This window comes from Hemitrygon akajei, chromosome 4, assembly GCF_048418815.1.
Source record: "Hemitrygon akajei chromosome 4, sHemAka1.3, whole genome shotgun sequence".
In the NCBI taxonomy this organism is placed as follows: domain Eukaryota; kingdom Metazoa; phylum Chordata; class Chondrichthyes; order Myliobatiformes; family Dasyatidae; genus Hemitrygon; species Hemitrygon akajei.
The window spans coordinates 185,005,426-185,028,641 of NC_133127.1; the positions used below are offsets into that span (position 1 = coordinate 185,005,426).

The 23,216-nt window shown below is 43.5% G+C and overlaps 1 protein-coding gene across 1 annotated transcript in view; it reads left to right on the forward strand.

The window, feature by feature from the left end:
- akap17a (A kinase (PRKA) anchor protein 17A) overlaps nt 1-23,216 on the forward strand; it is a 42,273-nt gene that overhangs the window by 14,239 nt on the left and 4,818 nt on the right. Inside the window, exons 2-4 of the mRNA XM_073044200.1 lie at nt 9,377-10,156; nt 13,240-13,388; nt 15,966-16,197. Of these exons, the coding sequence (XP_072900301.1) occupies nt 9,395-10,156; nt 13,240-13,388; nt 15,966-16,197 (1,143 nt within the window). The 5' untranslated portion in view covers nt 9,377-9,394. The remainder of the gene's footprint in view (nt 1-9,376; nt 10,157-13,239; nt 13,389-15,965; nt 16,198-23,216) is intronic.

Sequence of the window (23,216 nt, forward strand, 5' to 3'; positions counted from 1 at the left end):
GCATTGCAGTGAATGTATTGATGTTTCTCTGAGGGGTAAAAAAGCTACTCTCCATTGTCCATTGCTGATTGTCCTTGAGAAGGTGGTGATGTTGCATTATCACCTTGAAGCCCTGTTTTCTTCCTGCTGAAGGTGCTGCCATGGTGTTACCATCTGGGGAGCTGCCGAATTTAGATCCAGTGACAATGAAGGAGCAGAGATGTACACTGTGTGGCCACTTTATTAGGTACACCTGTACACCTCGCTAATGCAAATACATATCCAGCCAATCATACGGCAGCAACTTTGTGTATAAAAAATTGCAGACATGATCAAGAGATTCAGTTGTTCAGACCAAGCATCAGAATGGGGAAGAAATGTGATCTGAATTATTGTTGGTGCCAGATGGGGTGGTTTGAGTATCTCAGAAACTGCTGATCTCCTGGGATTTTCATGTACAACAGTGTCTAGAGTTTTAAGAAAATGGTGTGAAAAACAAAAAACATCCACTTTGGTGTGTGAAAATGCCATGTTTAATGAGAGAGGTCAGAGGAAAATGGCCAGACTGGTTCAAGCTGACAGGAATGCGACAGTAACTGAAATAACAGTGATGTGCAGAACAGCATCTCTGAACACACAACACATCGAACCTTGAAGTGGATAGGTTTCACTCCTGTCCTAATAATGTGGCCACTGAATATATTTCTATATCAAGATAATATTTGACTGGGAGAGCTTTCAGGTCATATGTGCCTGTTGCTCTTGTCTTCCTCAGTGATAGAGACTGCAGTTTTGGAAGCAGCTTCAAAGTAATCTAGCAGATGTCATTTGTGCATTTTGTAGATTATACAGTGTGCAGCCATGGGAGGGGGTGGAATTGTCTACTTAGCCCTTGATAGTGTCCTGAATAAGCCACATGGAGCCTGCAAGATGGCTGGAAGGAAGAAGTATTAAGAATACAGAACTGAAGTAACACAGAGCTTCAATAATGCCACTCAAGTTAATATTTCCGGCATTTGCTGCAGTATGATAGCTTGAAAGAAAAACTTAGAAGAACTGAGTGAAAATCAGAGGGATGTGATGCTATTAGCATAGAACCATGGTGGGGGTGAGTTTGATTGTTAACAGTGAAATGTCAATTAGATCAGAGTGAGCACAAGAAAATGGGGGCAGGAGTAAGCCACCAGGCACCTTAACCCTAGGCTGCGTACACAACGCTGGAAGAACTCAGCAGGTCAGGCAGCATCCGTGAGAAAAGAGTAGCCAACGTTTCGGGCCGAGACCCTTCATCAGGAATGGGGGGGGGGGGGGGGGGGGGGGTGGGGGAGAGGGCCGAAGCTCAGTAATAGAGATAGGGGAGTGGGTAGGTCATAGAGGTACCAGGTGGAAAACCAATCAGAGGAAAGATAAAGGGGGGAGGGGATAAGCATGAAAGAACTGTAGAGATAAGGAAGCAGAAAGTTGAAAGGGGAGAGAGGCAGGGAGGGACCTGGGATAGGGGGAGGGAATTACTGGAAATTGGAGAATTCAATGTTCATACCACCAGGCTGGAGGCTACCCAGACGGTAGATGAGGTGTTGCTCCTTCAACCTGAGTTTGGTCTCATCATGGCAGTAGAGGAGGCCATGTATGGACATATCTAGATGGGAATGAGAGGCAGAGTTGAAGTGGGTGGCAACCGGGAGGTCCTGTCTTGTGACGGACGGAGCGTAGGCTGCCTTCACTGCAATCAGCCTGATCTTTGCTGATCTCAACTCTTCTCGTAGGCCCCTACTTTCAATTTCTCAGTCTTTCAAATTTGTTTATATCTTCATTAAGATAGGGTTTCTATCTCCATCTTAAACCTGTTTAAAGACCCGGCTTCCTTCATTCACGAAGTTATGCGGGGTATCGATAAGGATAAATGCATGTAGGCTTTTTCCATTGAGATTGGGTGGGACTGCTACCAGAGGTGATGGATTAAGGGTGAAAGGTGAAAAGTTTAAGAGGAACGTGAGAGAAAACTTCTTTACTCAGATGCCCGTTAGAGTGTGGAACGTGCTGCCAGTGCAAGTGATGCATGGAAGCTTGATTTCAATGTTAGGAGAAGTTTGGATAGGTACATGGATGGTAGGGGTATGGAGAGCTATGGTCCTGGTGCAGGTTGATGGGAGTAGGCAGTTTAAATGGTTTAGCATGGACTAGATGAGCCAAAGGGCCTGTTTCTGTGCTGTACTTTTCTGTGATTCTATGACCTTTGGGTGGACAGAATTCTGGAGGTTCACCACCCATCTACAAAAAGAAATTTCTCTGCACCTCAGTTTTAAATGACTGTCCCTTTATTTTGTAACTGTGGTCTAATGTTCCCGATTCTCTCACTCATGAAAACATCCTAACGTCTACCAGTCAATTCCCCAAAGGATCTTGTGTTTGAATAATGCACCCATTCCAAGTAATGCAAAAATAATTTGTTTGATGTCGCTTGCTAGGACAGCCCTTTCATCCTATCAATTAACATACATGAAATGCTGGAGAAAGTCAGCAGGCCAGGCAGCATCTGTGGAAAAGGTGTTACGGGCTGAGTCCCGATGAAGGTTCTGGATCTGAAACATCAACTGTTTACACTGTTCCATAGATGTTGCCTGCCTTGCTGAGTTCCTCCTGCATTTAGTGCTTGGATTTCCAGCATCTGTAGATTTTCTCATGTTAATGATCTTATCAGTTAACCTGGTAAATCTGCTTTGGGATGACTCCAGTACTACATGTAAGGAGACCACAACTATGTACAGCTAAAGTGAGGCCTCACCAACACCCTGCATCATTGTAACAAAATCTCCCTACACTTAAGCTCCAACAGTTCTGCAAAAAAAAATCAAACTGCTCTGTTGCCTTTTTTAAAAATATATTTCTTATTGCAGCTTGCAGTAGTTTTTATATATTGCACTGTACTGCTACAAAACAAGACATTTCACGACGTGTCAGTAATAATGATTCTGATACCACTTATTGGATCTACCTGCTAAGTTTTTATGATTTGTGGATTAGAACACATGAATCCTTCTGAACTTTGCTCATTTGGAGTTCTCTTCATTTAGACCAGGGTTCCCTAACCTGGCATTCACGGATCACTCGCTTAGTAGCATTGGTCCATGGCATAAAAAAAGGTTGGGAACCCCTGGTTTAGATAATCTGCCTTTTGTGTCCTCTCACTGAGGTGCATGCCTTCACACTTTCCCCACATTTGCTAAGCTTTAGCCCAGTCACTCGATCAGTCTGTATCACATTGCAGTATGACAAAGTCCTCAGCACAACATGCCTTTCCACCTATTTACCTACCATTGGCAAACATGGAAATCTTGTACTTTGTTCCTCCCCAGGACACAAATATAAATAGTAAACAGTTGAAAGTCAAGACCATTCCCTTTGGTATCCCACTGGTTATACCCTTTCAGCTTGAAAATGACCTATTTATTCCAGCTCTCTGCTTTTCACTGTGACAGCCAGTTAGTAAGATTTTAGCTGAGAGAAAGTGCAGATAAGGTAATTGGAGACAGTACAGTAAAACTGATAATTCTTGTTGTGAAGGAACAGAGTACGGTAAAGTTCTGATAATTCTTCACTGTGGATGAACAAAGGGATTTGGGATTCAAGTCCATAGATCCCTCATAGATCAGGTTGTTAGGGTGGCTAAGAAGGTTCTCATTAGGGGATTGAATTCAAGAGGCACGAGGGGACAGCTCTAAAACTCTTATTGATTCACACTTAAGAGCATTGAGGAGTAATTTCTTTAGCCAGCGTGTGGTGAATCTGTGGAATTCATTGTCTCAGGTGGCTGTGGAGGCTAAGTTTTTATGCATATTTAAGGCAGAGGTTGATAGATTCTTGATTGGTCAGGGCATGAAGGGATACAGGGAGAAGGTAGGAGATTGGGGCTGAGAGGAAAATTGGATCAGCCATGATGAAAAGGTGGAGCAGACTTAATAGGCCAAATGGTCAGATTCTGGTCCTATATCTTATGGTCTTGTGTTTGGTTCTGGTTGCCTCATTATAGGAACAATATGGAAGCTTTAGAGAGGGGCAGAAGAGGTTTACCAGGGTGCTGCCTGGATTAGAGAGCATGTCTTAGGAGGAAAAGTTGAGCTAGGGCATTTTTCTTTGGAGTTATGGAGGTTGAGGGGTGACTTGATAGAGGTCTATAAGGTTATGAGGGATATGGAGTGGATAGGCAGCACCTTTTCTCCAGGCAACAGTGGCCAGTACCAGAGGACACTCAAGGTGGGTTGGGGAAAGTTTAGAGATGTCAGAGGAAAGTTTTTTACATAGGGGTGGGTGGCTGGAAGGCATTGCTAAGGGTGGTGGTAGAGGCTGATACCATAGGGACATTAAAGAGGCACATGGATATAAGAAAAATTGAGTTTTATTGCTGTGTGAGAGGGAGGGGTAGATTGTAGAGTAGGTTTATATGGGTTGGCACAACATCATGGGCTGAAGGGCCCATACTGTACTTTTATAAGTTTTAATTCGTGATCAGTTTGTTCAAAAATTGTGACAATCCAGTACCTGATTAACTCAGATATCCAGATTGTGATCCAGTTATTCATAGAGAAAGTAAGGTGTGTGGTCATTGTTGGTATTGGCGTCCTGGGCACCAAAGGTCAGAAGCGTGAGTAGGTTTGCAGCTGGAACCAGGGTTGTACGTTTCCATCTCCCTTTAAATTTCAAACAAGAGAAAATCTGCATGTGCTGGAAATTCAAGCAACACACACAAAATGCTGGAGGAACTCAAATGGCCAGGCAACAACTATGGAAAAGAGTATAGACAATGTTTAGGGCTGGGACCTTTCAGCAGGACTGCCTTTAAATTCACTGGTTTCAACAAAAAAATATATTGCAATGTAGGAAAGTGAAATGGAAGCATTTTGAATTATATCCCCTAGTCTGGAAAATCTGTGGGCCCAGTACCAGCAATTTCACAAGCGTGCTGGATTATTAGAACTGTACGTGGAAAGGCTGCACATTCTGGGGTAAATGACAGTTTTATTTATTTAGAGATCCAGCATGGAACAGCCCCTTCCAGCTCAACGAGCCACACTGTCCAACAACCCACCTATTAACCCTACCGCAATCATGGAGCAATTTATACTGACCAATTAAACTACTTAACGGTTGGAGGAAACCAGAGCACCCAGAGGAAACCCACACGCACACAGGAAGGACATACAAACTTCTTATAGATAGCGATGGAATTGAACTCTGAACTCCAACACCCCAAGCTGTAATAGTGTCGCACTAACCACTGCACTACTGTTAATGATGTTACAGTCTGTTCTAGATATGCCATATCATTGTAGAAAGAAATGAACAGTGGGTTAATACAGTTTGTTCCTGCAGTCTGTTTGCAGGGTTCCTGTTTTTCTCCTCCATACAATAGGTATCAGTTCTTGACTTGCAGAGGCAGCACAAACAATTTAGCATATTGTTGCAATTTGGATTGAAAAGCTTGAAAAACTGTGGGAAGCAGAGTTGGTAAGAAAATATTTGAGGACTGGGTGGGTGGTGGAGGGGGTAGGAAATTACAAAACTATGAAAGAGAAGAATCAGCTCATTACCCAGACACTCCTCCCACTGCTTACATTTGTCCACCCTCCTTTCCAAATTTCATTCCATGCTCTACCTTCCTTTCCTATCAGATTCCGTCATCTACAACCAAGTCTAATATTAGACCATAAGACAAAAGAGCAGAAATAGGCCATTCTGCCCGTCGAATCTGCTCCACCATTCCATCATGGCTGACCCCGAACCCCAAACAACCTCAAACACCTGCCTTCTTGCCATATCCTTTGATGCTCCAGCCGATCAGGAAACTATCAAATTCCGCTTTAAATACACCCATGGACTTGGCCTCCACCACAGTCTGTGGCAGAGCATTCCACAGATTCACTATTCTGGTTTAAAAAAATGCCTCCTTACCTCTGTTCTAAATGGTTGCCCCTCAATTTTGAGGCTATGCCCCTTGCTGCAATTCTTCAGCCACACATTTATCTGCCAGCCTATTCTATTCCTATCCTTGAGGTCCTGCTTCTCAGCTTCTTTCTTAACTCCCTCTATTCTGTTTTCAGGATCTCCTCCCTATTTCTACCTATGTTGATATATATGTACCATGACTTCCGGCTGCTCACCCTCACTTTTCAGGATATTGTGGAATCTCCCATTCCTGTTTCTTTTTTGTATCCTCATATTTGCCTATCTGTCCCCTCACTGTAGAGTCCCGTATTATTGCTGCCATCCTCTTCAGTTCCCTACTCTTCTAAGCCACAGGGCCAGACTCAGTGCCAGAGACACGGCCACTGTTGCTTCCCCCAGGTAGGTCCTTCAACCCCACCACCCCACCCAACAGAACTCAAAATGGAGTACTTATTGTTGAAGGGGACAGCCTTTAGGGGTGCTCTCCACTATCTGATATTCTCCCTTCCTTCTCCTGACATTCACCCCTTTATCTGTCTCCTTTAGCCTCGGGGTGACTACCTCCCTGTAGCTCCTGTCTATTCAAGGTCACTAAGCTACAGCCCCAGTTCCTTAACACAGTCTCTAAGGAGCTGCATCTCAATGCAACTGGTACAGATGTGGCTATCGGGGAGGCTGGTAGTCTCCTGGAAATCCCATGTCTTGACACCCAGAACAGAACACTGCCCCTATAGACATACCGCGTTCTCTCAAGAGTTAAGTAAGAAATAAGGAATGAACTTGCCTACTTACCTTGCCTCCACCTGTTGAGCCAAAGCCTTACCACTCTGACTCAGACCACTCCCCTAGACAGTACCCCTCTTTTATGATGACTGGGTTTTAAATCTCTTCGCTGGACTTGCACAGGAGCGCTTCTACAGTGTCTGCGCTTTACTCAAATCAAAGAAGCAGCAAGATGGCTTCTGCATCCTAGCAGCACCCCCTACCCCACCCTGCAAATACATGGTATTCACAATCAAGAAGGTCTAGGTTGCACAGATCATAGAACACTACAGGCCTGCCCGCCCACCAATCCCAGCTCCTCACAATTCCCTCTGATCTCCCCCTCTCTGAGGCAGAACTTTCTGTCCTCAGTAAGGGCTTCACCTTTGGCCCCCTGCACCCACACCTCAGTGAGTTCCATGCCTGCCATGACACTGAGCTCTTTTTCTACTGCCTCTGTTTCCATGCCTGCTCCTTTGGCAAGGACTGCAGTCTGAGCTGATGACCCCCTTCTCCCATCTTCAACCCTCCTCCTCTTCCTGAACATCCCGCTTAGGTCTTTTGCGTGTCCTGGGTCTTTTCATTGCTAACTGCTAACAAGACATCAACTTCACAGCTTCCCCCTCCACTCTAACCTCACTCCTGAATGCGCTGCTCTCCACTCTCTGCACTAAATCCGCAGATAAGTGGGGTGCTGTAGTAGTCTGGCAGACTGACCTCTACCTTGCTGGGGACAGGCGACAACTCTGAGACACCTTCTCTTACCCCTTGAACAGGATCCCACTAAGGAGCACCAGGCCATTGTCACCCACACCATCACTGACCTTGTTAACTCTGGGGATCTCCCATCTACTGCCACCATTGTTCCCTTACCCAGGTCATCTTATTTTCACTATGGATGTCCAGTCTCTATAAACCTCCATCCCCCATCAGGAAAGCCTCAAAGCTTTCCATTTCTTTCTGGACACCAGTCTCAACCAGTTCCCCTCCACCACCACTCTCCTTCAACTGGTGGCCCTCACTCTCAATAATTTCTCCTTTGTCTCCTCCCACTTCCTTCAATCTCAACGTGTAGCCATGGGCACTCACGTGGGTCCTAGCTATGCCTGCCTTTTTGTCAGCTATGTGGAATAGTCTGTTCCAAGACTACACCATATCACTCCCCATCTACATTGATGACTCCATTGGTGCTGCTTCCTGCACCCATGCCGAGCTCGTTGATTTCATCAACTTTGTCTGTAACTTTCACCCTGCTCTCAAATTTACCTGGTTTATTTCTGACACCTTTCTCGATCTCTCTCTCTCTCTCCCTCTCTCTCTCTCGCTGTCTCTCACACCATCTCTGGTGACAGGTTATCTACTGATTTTTTTTATAAACCCACTGATTCTCACGGCTACCTGGACTATATCTCTGCCCTCCCTGCCACTTGTAAAAATGCCATCCCTTTCTCTCAGTTCCTCTGTCTCCACCGCATCTGCTCTCAGGATAAAGCTATTCATTCCAGGATTAAGGAGAAGTTCTCATCCTTCAAAGAAAGGGCCTTTCCTTCCTCCACCATCAATGCTGCCCTTACCTATATCTCTTCCATTTCACACACATCTGCCCTCACCCCTCCAGGGATAGGGTTCCTCTTGTCCTCACCTATCACCCCACCAGCCTCTGCTTCCAGCGTAAAATTCTCCATAACTTCTGCCAGCTCTAGAGGGATCCCACCAGCAAGCAGATCTCCCTCACTCCCCCCTTGCATCCTGCTTTCCGCAGGTGTTGCTCCCTGCGCAACTCCCTTGTTCACTTCCATTCTACTTCCCATTCCGATATGTTAGACCGTGGCCGCCTCTACTGTCGTGACGAAGCTGCGCTCAGGTTAGAGGAACAACACGTTGTATTCTATCTGGTAACCTCCAACCTGATGACATGAACATTGATTTTTTGACCTCCCAGTAATTGCCCCACCTCCCCTTCTCCTTCACCATTCCCCATTCTCATTTCCCTCTCACTTTATCTCCTTACCTGCCCAACATCTCTGCTGCTCCTCCCCTTCCCTTTATTCCATGGCCTTCTCTCCTGTCCTGTCAGATTCCCCCTTCTCCTGCCCTTTATATCGTTCACCAATCTACTTCCCAGCTCTTTACTTCACCCCTCCCTCCCCCCCCCCCGATTTCACCTATAACCTACTACCTTGTTCTCCTTCCTCCTTCCCCGCACCCACTTTCTTACTCTGACTTCTCATCTTTTCATAATGCAACATGCTTGTGTTGTCTAGTTTTTAAACTATCTGATGTTTTGGGCCTGTCCTGAACCAGTAATCAGTCACACTCACTGTTGAGTATGTTCAGGGTACTGGTATTCTGTGGATCTGCTGTTCATGATCTAACATCTAATTATATTTTACTCCTTGGTAACTTACAGAATTGGAATCAGATCAGGTTTATTATCACTGATATAAGCCATGAAATTTGTTGTTTTGTGACAGCAGTATAGTGCAATATATAACAAAGTTACAGTAAGAATATAAAAAAGTGGTGAGGTAATACACGTACCCCATTAATCCCCAGTTTAGCAAAGTGATAAAGTCTTTATAAAAGGAGCAGTCTTAAGTATTGTGAAAGAGTTGTACAGTCTGTTAATTCCACAAATGTTGTTTATAAATGCTGTTGAACTCCAACTTACTCAGATTCTCTCCTTTTCCAGTTACTCTGACCAGTGTTAATGATGGCCGCTACAATTGTACATGATACCTCAGAGGCTGTGGAGTTGTTTGCCCCACAAGGACTGTACCTGAAGCCGATCGCTAAGCTGACCATTAGTGTCTCACTTCCTCAGCTGAAACAGCCTGGGAAATCCATATCAAACTGGGAGGTGATGGAGAGACTCAAGTGCATGGTTCATCCTGAGCAGTTCGCCACGCTCCGCGTGTCCAAGAGCACAATGGATTTTGTTCGCTTTGAAGGGGAAGTTGAGAACAAGAACATGGTGAAAAATTTTCTGTCTAAGCTGGACGCCAAAACTATTAAACTCAGTGGCTTCACAGACACTTTAAAGGTACGAGCAGCTGAGGTAAAAATAGACTTTCCAACCCGTCACGACTGGGACTCCTTCTTCCGTGATGCCAAGGACGTAAATGAGACTTTACCAGGGGAGAGGCCAGATACCATCCATTTGGAAGGATTGCCGTGCAAATGGTTTGCAGTGAAGAACTCTAGCTCAGAAAAGCCCAGTGACTTTATTCTGCGCAAGGTGTTTGAAACCTTTGGCAAGATTCGCAATGTGGACATCCCAATGTTGGACCCTTACAGGGAGGAAATGACAGGGAAGAATTTCCACACCTTCAGCTTTGGTGGCCATTTGAACTTTGAAGCCTATATCCAGTATCAGGAATACATAGGGTTTGTAAAAGCAATGGATGCCCTGAGGGGAATGAAACTATTGTACAAAGGTGATGATGCAAAGGCAGTAGCCTGTAGCATAAAGGTGAGTGCTTCATGTGATCTGTGCTGTTTTGTGCATCAAATCTTGGGTAAGATGAACAGCAAAAGTAAAATAATATAAAATGTGTGAAATTTAATTAGCAATTATTTACATTTAAATAAAATTATTGTATTAATTGAAAGAGAAGTGATTAAGGGTGCCTATTGACATTTATAAAATACTTGCTGGTTCTATGTTGTGAATCCATCCAAATGAGATGACCTTAGCTCAGAGGTCTTATTAAGTAGGTAAGTTTTTTTTTACACAGAGTGGCGGGTGCTTAGAATGCCCTGCTAGGGGTGGTGGTAGAGGCAGAATCATTATGAGCACTTAAGAGGCTCTCAGGTAGGCACATGGTTGATAGAAAAATGGAGGGTTGTGGAGGAGGGGGTGTTACTTTGAATTTTAGATTAGGTTAAAATCGTGGGATGAAGGGATTGTACTGTGCTGTAATGTTCTGTGTTCTATGCATATCGAGGGTACAGTTGGCATATAGGTAATGAGATAGAACTATATCACCCTCGGGGTGACGAAGCTCCCCAATATGTTCATTTCACATTTCACTCTTAACCCGTGACCGTTCAGTTCTGGTCTCACCTAACCTTAATGGAAAAAGTGCTTATAATTTGGTGTACCTCTGTCAAATCACCCCTCATTCTCTTACAGTTGAAGGAATGAAGTCATAACCTGTTCCCTTTTGCAGAAAATAAGCTTAGATTGGATGACCACTTTGAAGACCACCTGCATTTATTCCATGGGAGCAACCCTGAAACTCCAGTTGCCAGATATTTTAATTCTCCATCCCACCACTGTTCTATTTGCCCCTGGCCAATCGTACTGTTCTGACACCGCCTCTGGACAGAAATTCAAATTCAACAGTTTCAAGTAACTCGCTTTCTAAGTTTGTATCAGAATCGGGTTTATTCTCACCGGCATGTGTCGTGAAGTTTGTTAACTTAGCAGCAGCAGTTCAATGCAATACATAATATAGAAGAATAAATAAGTAAACCGATTACAGTATATGTATATTGAATAGATTAAAAATTGTGCAAAAAACAGAAATAATATATTTAAAAAGTGAGGTAGTATTCAAGAGTTCAATGTCCATTTAGGAATCAGATGGCAGAGGGGAAGAAGCTGTTCTTGAATCGCTGAGTGTGTGCCTTCAGGCTTCTGTACCTCCTACCTGATGGTAACAGTGAGAAAAGGGCATGCCCTGGATGCTGGGGGTCCTTAATAAGGGACACTGCCTTTCTGAGACACCCCTCCTTGAAGATGTCCTGGGTACTTTGTAGGCTAGTACCCAGGATGGAGCTGACTAAATTTACAACCTGCAGCTTTTTTCGGTCCTGTGCTGTAGCCCCCCCCACCCTCCCCCACACCAGACAGTGATGCAGCCTGTCAGAATGTTCTCCATGGTACATCTATAGAAGTTTTTGAGTGTATTTGTTGACATACCAAATCTCTTCAAACTCCTAATGAAGTATAGACGCTGTCTTGCCTTCTTTATAACTGCATCGATATGTTGGGACCAGGTCAGGTCCTCCGAGATCTTGACACCCAGGAACTGGAAACTATTCACTCTCTCCACTTCTGGTCCCTCTGAGGATTGGTAAGTGTCCCTTTGCCTTACCCTTCCTGAAGTCCACAATTAGCTCTTTCGTCTTAGACGTTGAGTACCAGGTTGTTGCTGCGACACCACTCCACCAGTTGACATATCTCGCTCCTGTATGCCCTCTCGTCACCATCTGAGATTCTACCAACAAAGGTTGTATCATCAGCAAATTTATAAATGGTATTTGAGCAAAGCCTAGCCACAGTGTCATGGGTCTAGGGAGAGTAGAGTAGTGGGCTAAGCACACACCCCTGAGGTGTATCAGAACTGGACAGTCCAGTTCTACTAGATTGTTGAAGTTTCAAGTTTACGTTTCAAAGAAACAGTGAAATGTGTCGTTTGCATTTAAAACCGACACACACAAGCGTGTGCTTGGGTCAGTCCACAAGTGTTGCCACATATTCTGATGCCAACATAGCATGCCCACATTGCTCTGTAATCTTTTATTTTCCCTCCATTCACAACTGTACTTTTTACAACCCTGAACCACATTTCACTATTTTTGTTTTGTCTGTTCCATTGTTTTCTCGCACTGTTGTGCACTCGCTCACTGCCTCATTAATCCATCAGTAGAATAGTTTCGTCGGCAGCTCATTGGCATCACCCTCGGAGATGTTCCCTATGTCCTGTCCATCTTTCCTCCCTCCTTTGCAACTTCAACTTATTTCTCTTTCCCAGTTCTGACACGGTCTTCATCCTGGAACATTAACTCTGTTTCTGCAGATGCTGCCTGACCTGTCGAGCATTCCTAGCATTTTAAGTTCTTATGGCAAATTGCTAATATTTCAGAAAGGTTACATGAGTTGGGCTAGTTGTTTTCTCAGCTGAAGTTGCTACTCTACAACTCAGTGCCTCTACACTTTAGCAACTGAAGAAATAGAAAATTGGCTCTGTCTAAAGCAGGAATTCCCAAACTGGCATTTTAAAAAAGTTTGGGACCCCTGGTCTAAAGCAGCTCACACAAAATGCTGGAGGAACTCACCAGACCAGGCAGCATCTATGGAGATGAATAAAGAGTCGACATTTCAAGCAGAGACCCTTCATCAGTTCTGGAAAGAAAGGTCTGCAGCAAAACCTTGTGTCAAACCAAGGTGCCTTTGCTCTGCCTGTTATCTACTGTTGCATCTTGGGGTACCCCTGGCTTTTCCTGAAATTTTGGGGCATAAATCGCTCTTTCATTTGGGATTCACATGTGAAATGGGCATCAGGCTTTAATAAATGGTGATCCAAGGAGTTGGTGCCTAATATTGATCCATAAGATCATGATGATGGTGAAGGATGTCCTTTGGCGCATTAAGTCAGTACCTTGCATTCTCTGCATAGCACTGGGCCACAAACATAGAATATGCTTGTTAAAGTTAATGGAAGCCTGTCAGAATAAAGTGGGAATTTCCCTTCAGGGTCAATACTTAATGATTTGAGAAGAAAAATGGGGTCCAAAAATGTTTTCAGAAGCATTCTTGTATTCTAGGTGACATTTGACACGACGAAGCACCTAAGCGACTCGTCAATCAGGAGGCGACAGATGGAGCGACAGAAGCTGCAGGAGCTGGAACTACAGCGGGAAGAGCAGAAGCGGCGTGAGAAAGAGGAGGAAGAGCGACGAAAAGATGAAGAAAGGTACCACTGGCTTGACTGAGATGAGATCAACATATGAACAGCAGTATTTCACAGCAGACATACAGTACAAATATCATTAATGCTGAGTCAAGGAGAGGTTGCAGTTCTCCAATCAGCAGGGGAGAGGTGTTGCTTTTAATTTGAAGGACATCAGCGGTATAGGTGACACATTATTTAATTTATTTTTGTTGCTTCATCAATAATATTTGGAAAATACCTAAAGGCAGAATTAATTTGGCACAGGGTACCACACCTGCTGAGCTTGCTTTTGACAAATGACTGAGTTAAGATGTCAGCTGCTGAACTTTCCCATGTTCAACCATCTGTTCTTTTTAACTCGGGTTGAAAGTAATTGATACCGTAAGTTCAGCATCACATCTGTCATTTGATCAGTTTTGACAGAAGGTGGAATCAGCTTGGAATGCTTGGATAAGGGAATCAATTTGTCCTTGTCTTAAAAATTAACTTCAAAAAGCACATCCTCATTTTATCATGGGGGATTGAGGCACATTGAACATACAGGAGGTACCTAATAAAGTGGCCACTGAGTGTATGCTTGTGATCTGCTGCTGCTGCTGTAGCCCATCCACCTCAAGGTTTGACATGTTGTGCATTCAGAGATGCTCTTCTGCACACCACTGTTGTAATTTGTCTGGCCATTCTCAGCTGACTTCTCTCATTAACAAAACATTTTTGCCCACAGAACTGCTGCTCACTGGATGCTTTTTGTTTTTCACACCATTCTCTGTAAGTTCTAGAGACTTGTGTTAGAAATCCCAGGAGATCAGCAGTTTCTGAGATACTCAAACCACCCTGTCTGGCACCAACAAACATTTCGATGGTCAAAGTCATTTAGGTCACATTTCTTCCCTATTCTGATGTTTAGTCTGACCTCTTGACCGTGTCCGCATAGTTTATGCGTCGAGTTGCTGCCATATGATTGGGTGGTCTGCATTAAAGAACAGGTGTGCCTAATAAAGTGACCACTGTGTGTAGAAAGTAAGGAAGCAAAAAAAAATGTTTAGAAACATTTTTTATGTGACTCTGAACTACGATATCTTTGTCATGTGAAATTGCTTGCTTTGATAGCTTCTTTCAGCCTCATGATGTCCACTACAGAGAAGAAGGGATGCAGTATCATTGAAAGGTAAACTTGAATTGATGTAGCACCTTTCACCATCTGAAGATGCCCTAGAGTGCATCACATCATAGTTTTGAAGGGTGTTTGCTATTTTAAGATGGGAAAAGCAGCAGGCGGTTTGTGCACTGCCAGCTCAGAATATAAGGGCCCAAAATGTTGACTGTTTGCTCCTTTCTGTAGATACATACAAAATGCTGGTGGAACTCAGCAGGTCAGGCAGCATCTATAGAAAGGAATGGGTGCAGTCTGACCTGCTGAGTGCCTCCAGCATTTTGTACATGTTACTCTGAATTTCCAGTATCTGCACAATCTCTTGTCTTTATCCTCTCTATAGATACTGCCTAACTTACTGAGCTCCCTCAGAATTTTGTGCGTGTTGACTGGATTATGTGCCTGAAGTCCGTTGATTGTGGGGATAAATATTGGCTGAGATTATTTAAATTTCTTCATATAAGACATAATATTGTGGAGTCTTTATATCAATTGGTGAGGGCCTCAGTAATGGTCTGTCCAACTGGTCTGTTTCCGAGCAATCTGGTCAAGATTGCTCTGGGCCTGTACTCACTGGAGTTCAGAAGAGGGGTGGGGAAGGATTATCTCATTGAAACCTATCAAATATTGAAAGGCCCAGATAGAGTGGATGTGGAGAAGATGTTTCCGACAGAGGGCACAACCTCAGAATAGTAAGATGTCCCTTTAAGAACAGAAATGAAGAGAAATTTCTTTAGCCAGATGGTGGTGAATCTTTGGAATTCATTGCTGCATGCATCTGCGGAGGCTAAGTCATTAGGTATATTTAAGTGGAGTATTCTGGCCTCTAGAATATGCATTGTGAGGGCAATAGATGAAGGTTGACAAGGTCCTGATTAGTAAGGGCATCAAAGGTTACGGGGAGAAAACAGGAGAATGGGGTTGAGAGAGATAATAAATCAGCCATGATAAGATAGCAGAGCAGACTTGATGGTCTGAATGGCCGAATTCTGCTCCTATATCTTGGTCTCATTCATTCACAGTTAAGTCAGAATACAGTGGTCCAGAAACTACTGCCATGCTAATGTGGTATGTTTTGTGCAGGCCTGATCCTATTTAAAATGGGCTTATAAGTTGTTTTACTCTCATTGAGCTGTTTCGGTAAGCTTCATTTTCATTGATCTTATCAGGCTAATGGGGATACTGCAATATTATTGAAACATATAGAATTGACTATGGTGTGTACTGTTCATTTGCTGAGTCGAATGGTAGCTATAACCTGAGGAAATAATGGAAGGAAATTTGTATTGATGGAGATTTCTATTGCTAGTTTTTGTTCAAGACTGTAAGTGTTTTCCCTTTTGCTCAGACCCCATAGCCTGCCTATGTCATACCTTTCGGAATTTTACAGTGCCTGCAGAATGGAGTGCTAACGGCTTTATTTCATGTGCTTCTGTTTCTTCCAGGAAACAGAGAGAGTTTGAAGAGCAGGAGAGAGAAAAGAAGAGAGAGGAAAAGGTCAGAAAGAGGGAGCAAAAGCAGAAGGAGCGGGAGGAGCGGCGGAATGTGCGTAAGCTGCAGCGGGAGGAGCAGAAGAAACTGCAGGAGAAAATAGCTCTGGAGGAAAGAAAACTCCTGTTGGCACAGAGGAACCTGCAGTCTATCCGCCTTATTGTAGAGCTACTCAGCCGAGCCAAGGTGAGTGTCTGAAAATTATAGCTGCATGTTTTGGATTTAACGTCATCAGCGGCTGCTGCTAAATCCTGCTCAACAGAGCCAAGGTGAGTGAGTGAGAATTATGCCTAGTTCGGATTTAACATCAGCTGCTTCTGCTGCTAAATCCTTTTACACTCTGGTAAGACATTAAGATCTTGAGATTGTTCTGCCACCCAATAGAAATACCTCGAATTATTGTTTTGAATATAAAATCTATAATGGATATAACTAACCTGCCATCAGAGATGAGGTTCCAGGAGCTTGAAGACACACATTCAATGTTTTAGGAACAGCTTCTTCCCCTCCACCATCAGGTTTTTGAATGGACAATGAACAGTACCTCACGATCTTTGCTCTCTCTTTGCACTACTTATTTAATCTTTTATATATATTTCTTATATATATGTATTGCCCTGCCTGCAGCCGCAATACAACAGACTTCAAGCATATGTCATTGATAATATAGCTGATTCGGTTTCTAACATTGCTACTCAAAATGACGTTGGCTGGAAAGATTTATGGAACATCTGAGTATGTGTGCAAAGTTTTTATTTAAGTGCATGGCAAGTCTGAATCTTAATCCCATCCACATACTTGATTACGTATCCCTTAATATCCTTGCCTAACAAAGACAGGACTGAATTTAGCCATCTGTCTTACAGAAGAAAGCTTTATAAATTGGAGTGTTTATTACTACAACAGACTAAATTACCTACTGTAGTGCTGATCGGATTTTAAAGCTTTGTATACTTCTCAGAGTGGTGTTGTCAAGGCAATGAGATGCCCATATACATAGGAATTGAAGATACTCATAGATTTTGTTTTATTATTGAAAAGGCAATGTCTGTGAAATTATATTGAAAAGCATTTAGAAACATGGTACTTGAGTACCGTTAGATTTTGCATCACTGCGGAGACAGCAGATCACAGCCAAATTGGATGCATCATTGGATGCTAACTGCAAGGATCAGAATCAGCTTTATTTTCACCAACGTATGTTGTGAAATCTGTTGTTTTGCGGCAGTACAATGCAAGACAAATTATTGTAAATGCAAAAATAAATGAATAGTGCAAAAGGCAGATAAAGAACGAGTGTTCATGGATTGTTTAGGTATCCGATGGCAGAGAAGAAAAAGTTGTTACTAAAACATTGAGCGTGGTTCTTCAGGCTCCTATACCTGAATTGTTTAATTTTAATTGTCATTCAACCTTACATGAATACCCATTTATACAGCTAAACAAAACAGTTTTATCCCAGGGTTAAAGAGCAAAATGCAGTACCAATATTTACACACAGCACAGGGCACATGTAAGATATCAGTAAAATACAGTCACAAAAGAAATATACTCCGAGACCCCGAGTCTATAGATGTTACAGCAATCTGCAGTTGAACATAATACAGCTTGTCTTTTGCCAAGCGACTTCAGCTTGGAAGTTGTATCACAGCCTCCAGTGGAGTGCGGCAACTGACGCCTCTACCCTGGGGAATTGTAAACTGGCGACCCTGCGTTGAGGCCTCATCCTCCTTATGACCGAAACCACGCAGCTCTCCTGTCGGTCATTGATTCAGTGAATCGGACTTGCAGCATTTCAGATTAACACTGTCCAACAGGGTCTTGTGATCACAAGAAAAGTGACTAAGACAATCACTCTCTGCACCTTTGCTCCGATGCGCCTCTGACGCAGGAAGCAGTACAAGCAGCTCCTTCACTTTCTCCACCAACAAGCAGCTTGCTGATGGGGTAGACCTGCAGTAATTTATGTTCTTAATGTCCATTTGGGTCACGTGAGAGCAAAGAATATGTTTAAAAAGACAACAACTTTGATTGACTCCATAGAAGCTGCTGCAATCTTAACAGAAGTTACCTCCTCTGATGGTAGTATTGAGAAGAGTGCATGTCCCAGATGATGGTAAGACTATAAGATATAGGAGCAGAAGTAGGCCATTCAGCCCATTGAGTCTGCTCTGCCATTCAATCACGCGCTGATCCAATTATTCCAGTCATCCCCCTCCCCTGCCTTCACCCCATACGCTTTGATGCCCTGCTAATCATGAACCTATCTATCTCTGCGTTAAATGCACCCAATGACTTGGCCTCTACAGCCACTCATGGCAACAAATTCCACGGATTTACCACCCTCTGACTAAAGTAATTTCTCCACATCTCAGTTCTAAAAGAACGTCTTTCAATCCTGAAGTCGTGCCCTCGTTCTAGAATCCCCTACCATGGGAAATAACTTTGCCTTATCTAATCTATTCAGGCCTTTTAACATTCGGAATGTTTCTATGAGATTCCTCCTCATTCTCCTGAACTCCAGGGAATACAGCCCAAGAGCTGCCAGACGTTCTTCATATGGTAACCCTTTCGTTCCTGGAATCATTCTTGTGAATCTTCTCTGAACCCTCTCCAATGTCAGTATATTCTTTTTCTAAAATAAGGAGCCCAAAACTACATACAATACTCCAAGTGTGGTCTCACAAGTGCCTTATAGAGCCTTAAAATCACATCCCTGCTCTCATATTCTATACCTCTAGAAATGAATGTCAACATTACATTTGCCTTCTTCACAACTGACTCAGCCTGGAGTTTAACCTTTAGGGTATCTTGCACAAGGATTCCCAAGTCCCTTTGCACCTCTGCGTTATGAATTCTCTCCCCATCTAAATTATAGTCTGCCTGTTTATTTCTTCCACCAAAGTCCATGACCATACACTTTCCAACATTGTATTTCATTTGCCACTGCTTTGCCCATTCCCCTAAACTATCTAAGTCTCTCTGCAGGCTCTCTGTTACCTCAACACTACCCACTCCTCCACCTATCTTTGTATCATCGACAAATTTAGCCACAAGTCCATTAATACCGTAGTCCAAATTATTGACATACATCGTAAAAAATAGCGGTCCCAACACTGACCCCTGTGAAACTCCACTGGTAACCGGCAGCCAGCCAGAATAAGATCCCTTTATTCCCACTCTGTTTTCTGCTGACCAACCAATGCTCCACCCATGCTGGTAACTCCCCTGTAATTCCATGGGCTTTTATCTTGCTAAGCAGCCTCACGTGCGGCACCTTGTCAGAGGCTGTCTGAAAATCCAAGTACACCATGTCTATTGCATCTCCCTTGTCTATCCTACTTGCACTTTCCTCAAACAATTGCAGTAGGTTTGTCAGGCAGGATTTTCCTTTCGGGAAACCATGCTGACTTTGGCCTATCTTGTCATGTGCCTCCAAGTACTCCATAATCCCTAACAATTGACTCCAACTTCCCAACCACTGATGTCAGGCTAACAGGTCTATAGTTTCCTTTCTGCTGCCTCCCACCCTTCTCAAATAGCGGAGTAACATTTGCAATTTTGAAGTCATCTGGTACAATGCCAGAATCTATCAATTCTTGAAAGATCATCGTTAAGGCCTCCACAATCTCTCCAGCTACTTCCTTCAGAACCTGAGGGTGCATTCCATCAGGTCCAGGAGATTTATCCACCTTCAGACCATTAAGTTTCCTGAGCACTTTTTCAGTCATAATTTTCACTGCACAAACTTCACTTCTCTGACACTCTTGAATGTCTGGTATACTGCAGACATCTTCCACTGTGAAGACTGATGCAAAATACACATTCAGTTCCTTTGCCATCTCTGCATCTCTCATTACAATATCTTCAGCGCCATTTTGTATCGGTCCTATATCTACCCTCGATTCTCATTTACCCTGTATATACTTAAAAGATTTTAGTATCTTCTTTGATGTTAGTCACCAGCTTCCTTTCATAATTCATCTTTTCCTTCCTAATGACCTTCTTGATCCAAGCTGACCTTCTAATGACTTATATTATATGATGATAATATAGATGCTGCTGCCTTCAAGCATTGTCTCATGGAAGTGTCTTTGTTGGTATCGATGGTTGAGCCTGTGATGGAGCTAGCTGAGTCTCAACCTTCTGCAGCCTTGTGCTATCCTGTGCATTGGACATATCAAATCTTGGCAAATTCCTAATGAAGTAGAGAATTTGATGTGATTTCTTCATGATTGTATCAATATACAGTATTGAGACCAAAATGGATCTTCTGAGATGTTGACACCCAGGAACTTGAAGCTGCTCACTCTGTCTATCACTGACCCCTCAAAGAGGACTGGTGTTTATTCTCCTGACTTGCCCTTTTTGAAGTCTGTAATCAGTCTATAACCAACGGACTCTCACAGCTACCTGGACTACACCTCGTCCCACCCTGCTACAGGTAAAAATGCCATCCCCTTCTCTCAATTTCTTTGTCTCCGCTGCATCTGCTTTCAGGATGAGGCTTTTCATTCAAGAACGAAGGAGATATCCTTTTATAAAGAAAAGAGCTTCCCTTCCTCCACCACCAACTGCATCTCTTCCATTTCACACACATCTGCTCTTAACTCATCCTCCTGCTATACTACCAGAGATAGGGTTCCGCATGTCCTCACCAACCACCCTAGCAGCCTCTGCATTCAGCACGATTCTCCGCCACCTCCATCTGGATTCCACCACCAAACGCATCTTTCCCTTCCCCCCCCCCACCCCCCTTCTGCTTTCCACAGGGATTGCTCTCTAAGTGACTCCTTTGTCCATTCTTCCCTCCCCACTGATCTCCCTCCTGGCACTTATTCTTGCAAGCGGAACAAGTGCTTCATCTGCCCCTACACCACCACCCTCACTATCATTCAGGGCCCCATACAGTCCTTCCAGGTGAGGCAACACTTCACCTGTGAGTCTGTTGGGGTCATATATTGTGTTCTTGTGAGGCCTCTTGTATATTGTTGAGATCCAACGTAGCTTGGGAGACTGCTTCGCCGAGCAGCTATGCTCTGTCCACCAGTGGACGGAGTGGGATCTCTCAGTGGCCACCCATTTTAATTCCACTTCCCATTCCCATTCCGATAGGTCCAGCCATGACCTTTTCCACTGTTTGGATAAGGCCACACTTAGGTTGGCCTTAGGCATTCCCCAAATTATGAATGTCCAACTTATGAACAACTCATAGTTACAAACCGAGGAAGGAGAATGCCATCCGCCATTTTAAGTCATTGCCATTGACACTGTGTGTGTGTAACCTTGTATTTGGCTTAAATCTTTCTTAGCAAGATTCACCCTGACTCCCAACACAACAGTTTTCCAGTCAGCACCACCCCCACTTGTCCCATTTAACCTGTCTCAGTGTGGTGGACTTTAGGACCCAGCAAATACAGTGCAGTAGACTTTAGGACCCGGGGGAGCTCACTGCTGCTGAATCCGCAGTGTTTCTGTTCCGTTGACGGGAAACGATCACAATTGAAAATAAAGTGGAAATAAAGTGATCGGACAGAGTTGAAATGCCATCGGTCATTGGAAAAGTGTTAGGCTACAGTCGGTCAACGATTGGAACAATTTTAAAAGATAAAGTGAGAATAATGCAGCATGTGAAACACCCTGCCCCAATGAAAGCTACAATTATTACTAAGCAATGCAGTGGTTTAATTATTAAAATACATACATTTCTTAAGTGTTTTATATATATAGAATGATAAAATATATACTATATACTAAGACAAACGTTTGACTAACTGACACTAAATAATACTGGATGTACCTGTTCCGACTTGAGTACAAATCTGACTTAAAGACAGACTCAGGAACAGAACTCGTTCGCAACCTGGGTACTGTCTGTATTCTGTTTGACTAACCTCCAACCTCATGGCATGAACATCAATTTCTCAAGCTTCCAGTAATGCTTCCACCCCCTCTTCACTATTTCCCATCCCCTTGTCCCTCTTGTGTTATCTCCTTGCCTGCCCATTGCCTCCCTCTGTTGTTTCCCCTTCCCCCCCCTTCTTATTTCTTCCATGGCCTTTTGTTTCTTTCGCCAATCAACTTCCTAGCTGCTTGCTTCATCTCTTCCCCCACCCCCCAAGTTTCACCTATCACCTGGCGTTTCTCTCTCCCCTCCCCCCACCTTTCAAATCTACTCAGCTTTTTTTCTCCAGTCCTGCTGAAGGGCTTCAGCTCAAAACTCCAACTATACTTTTTTCTATAGATGCTGCCTGGTCCCTCCAGCAGTTTGTGTGTGTCGCTCAGATTTCCAGCATCTGCAATTTTTCTCTTGTCTATAATCTGTTATTTGGTCATGCTACTGAGGTTGTTGTTGCAACACCACTCAACTAGCCAGTCTATCTCATGCATGTACACCTCCTCATCGCTAATGTTTTCCACCTGATGAGTGACCCTGTAAATAGGTTTGGATTATAATTTTGGTCCTCCCTATAATAAAAGTTGTGCACTATTGAGCTTGATGTTTAGCACTTCCATTTACTGACCAGCTGGGAAATGATAAACAGAAAAATAGTCATTACTTTTAAAACTTGAATGAGAATTTTAATCTTTCAATTAGGTTTGCCAGATTCCTAATGTAGCTTGGAAAGCAAAAATAGTTACAGCTATTGGAAATCAGAAATAAGTGCTGGAAATACAGAAAATACTGAGGGAGCCATGGTGGCGTAGTGGTTTGCGTGACACTATCACAGCTCAGGGCGTTTCAGAGCTGAGTTCTGGCACGGTTCTATAAGGAGTCTCGGTATGTCCTCCCTGTGGAATGCATAGGTTCTTCTGAGTGCTCTGGTTTCCTCCCACAGTCCAAAGGTATACTGTGTAGGTTATTTGGTCTTTGTAAATTGTCCCCTGAGTAGGTTAAGGTTAATTGCATTTGTCAGGGGTTGCTGAGGTGGTGTATCTTGAAGGACCTACCAAATAAATAAATAATCTTCAGCACTGCCATGTTAAAAGGTGCGGGGAGTTGAGGGGATGTGGTGACCTTTCTGTGAAATGGTTTGTATCATAATTTTCCATAATGCAAAGGCTTGTCATTGCAAATGCATCAAGAGCTATGGGCTGAAAGAGAAATAAATTTTGCTTGCTTTCTCTGAGTAAACTTTATTCTGTATCTCCAAATTTTGGGTGGTGATTCGTCAATTCTGCAAATTCTCTATTACCAGAACCGC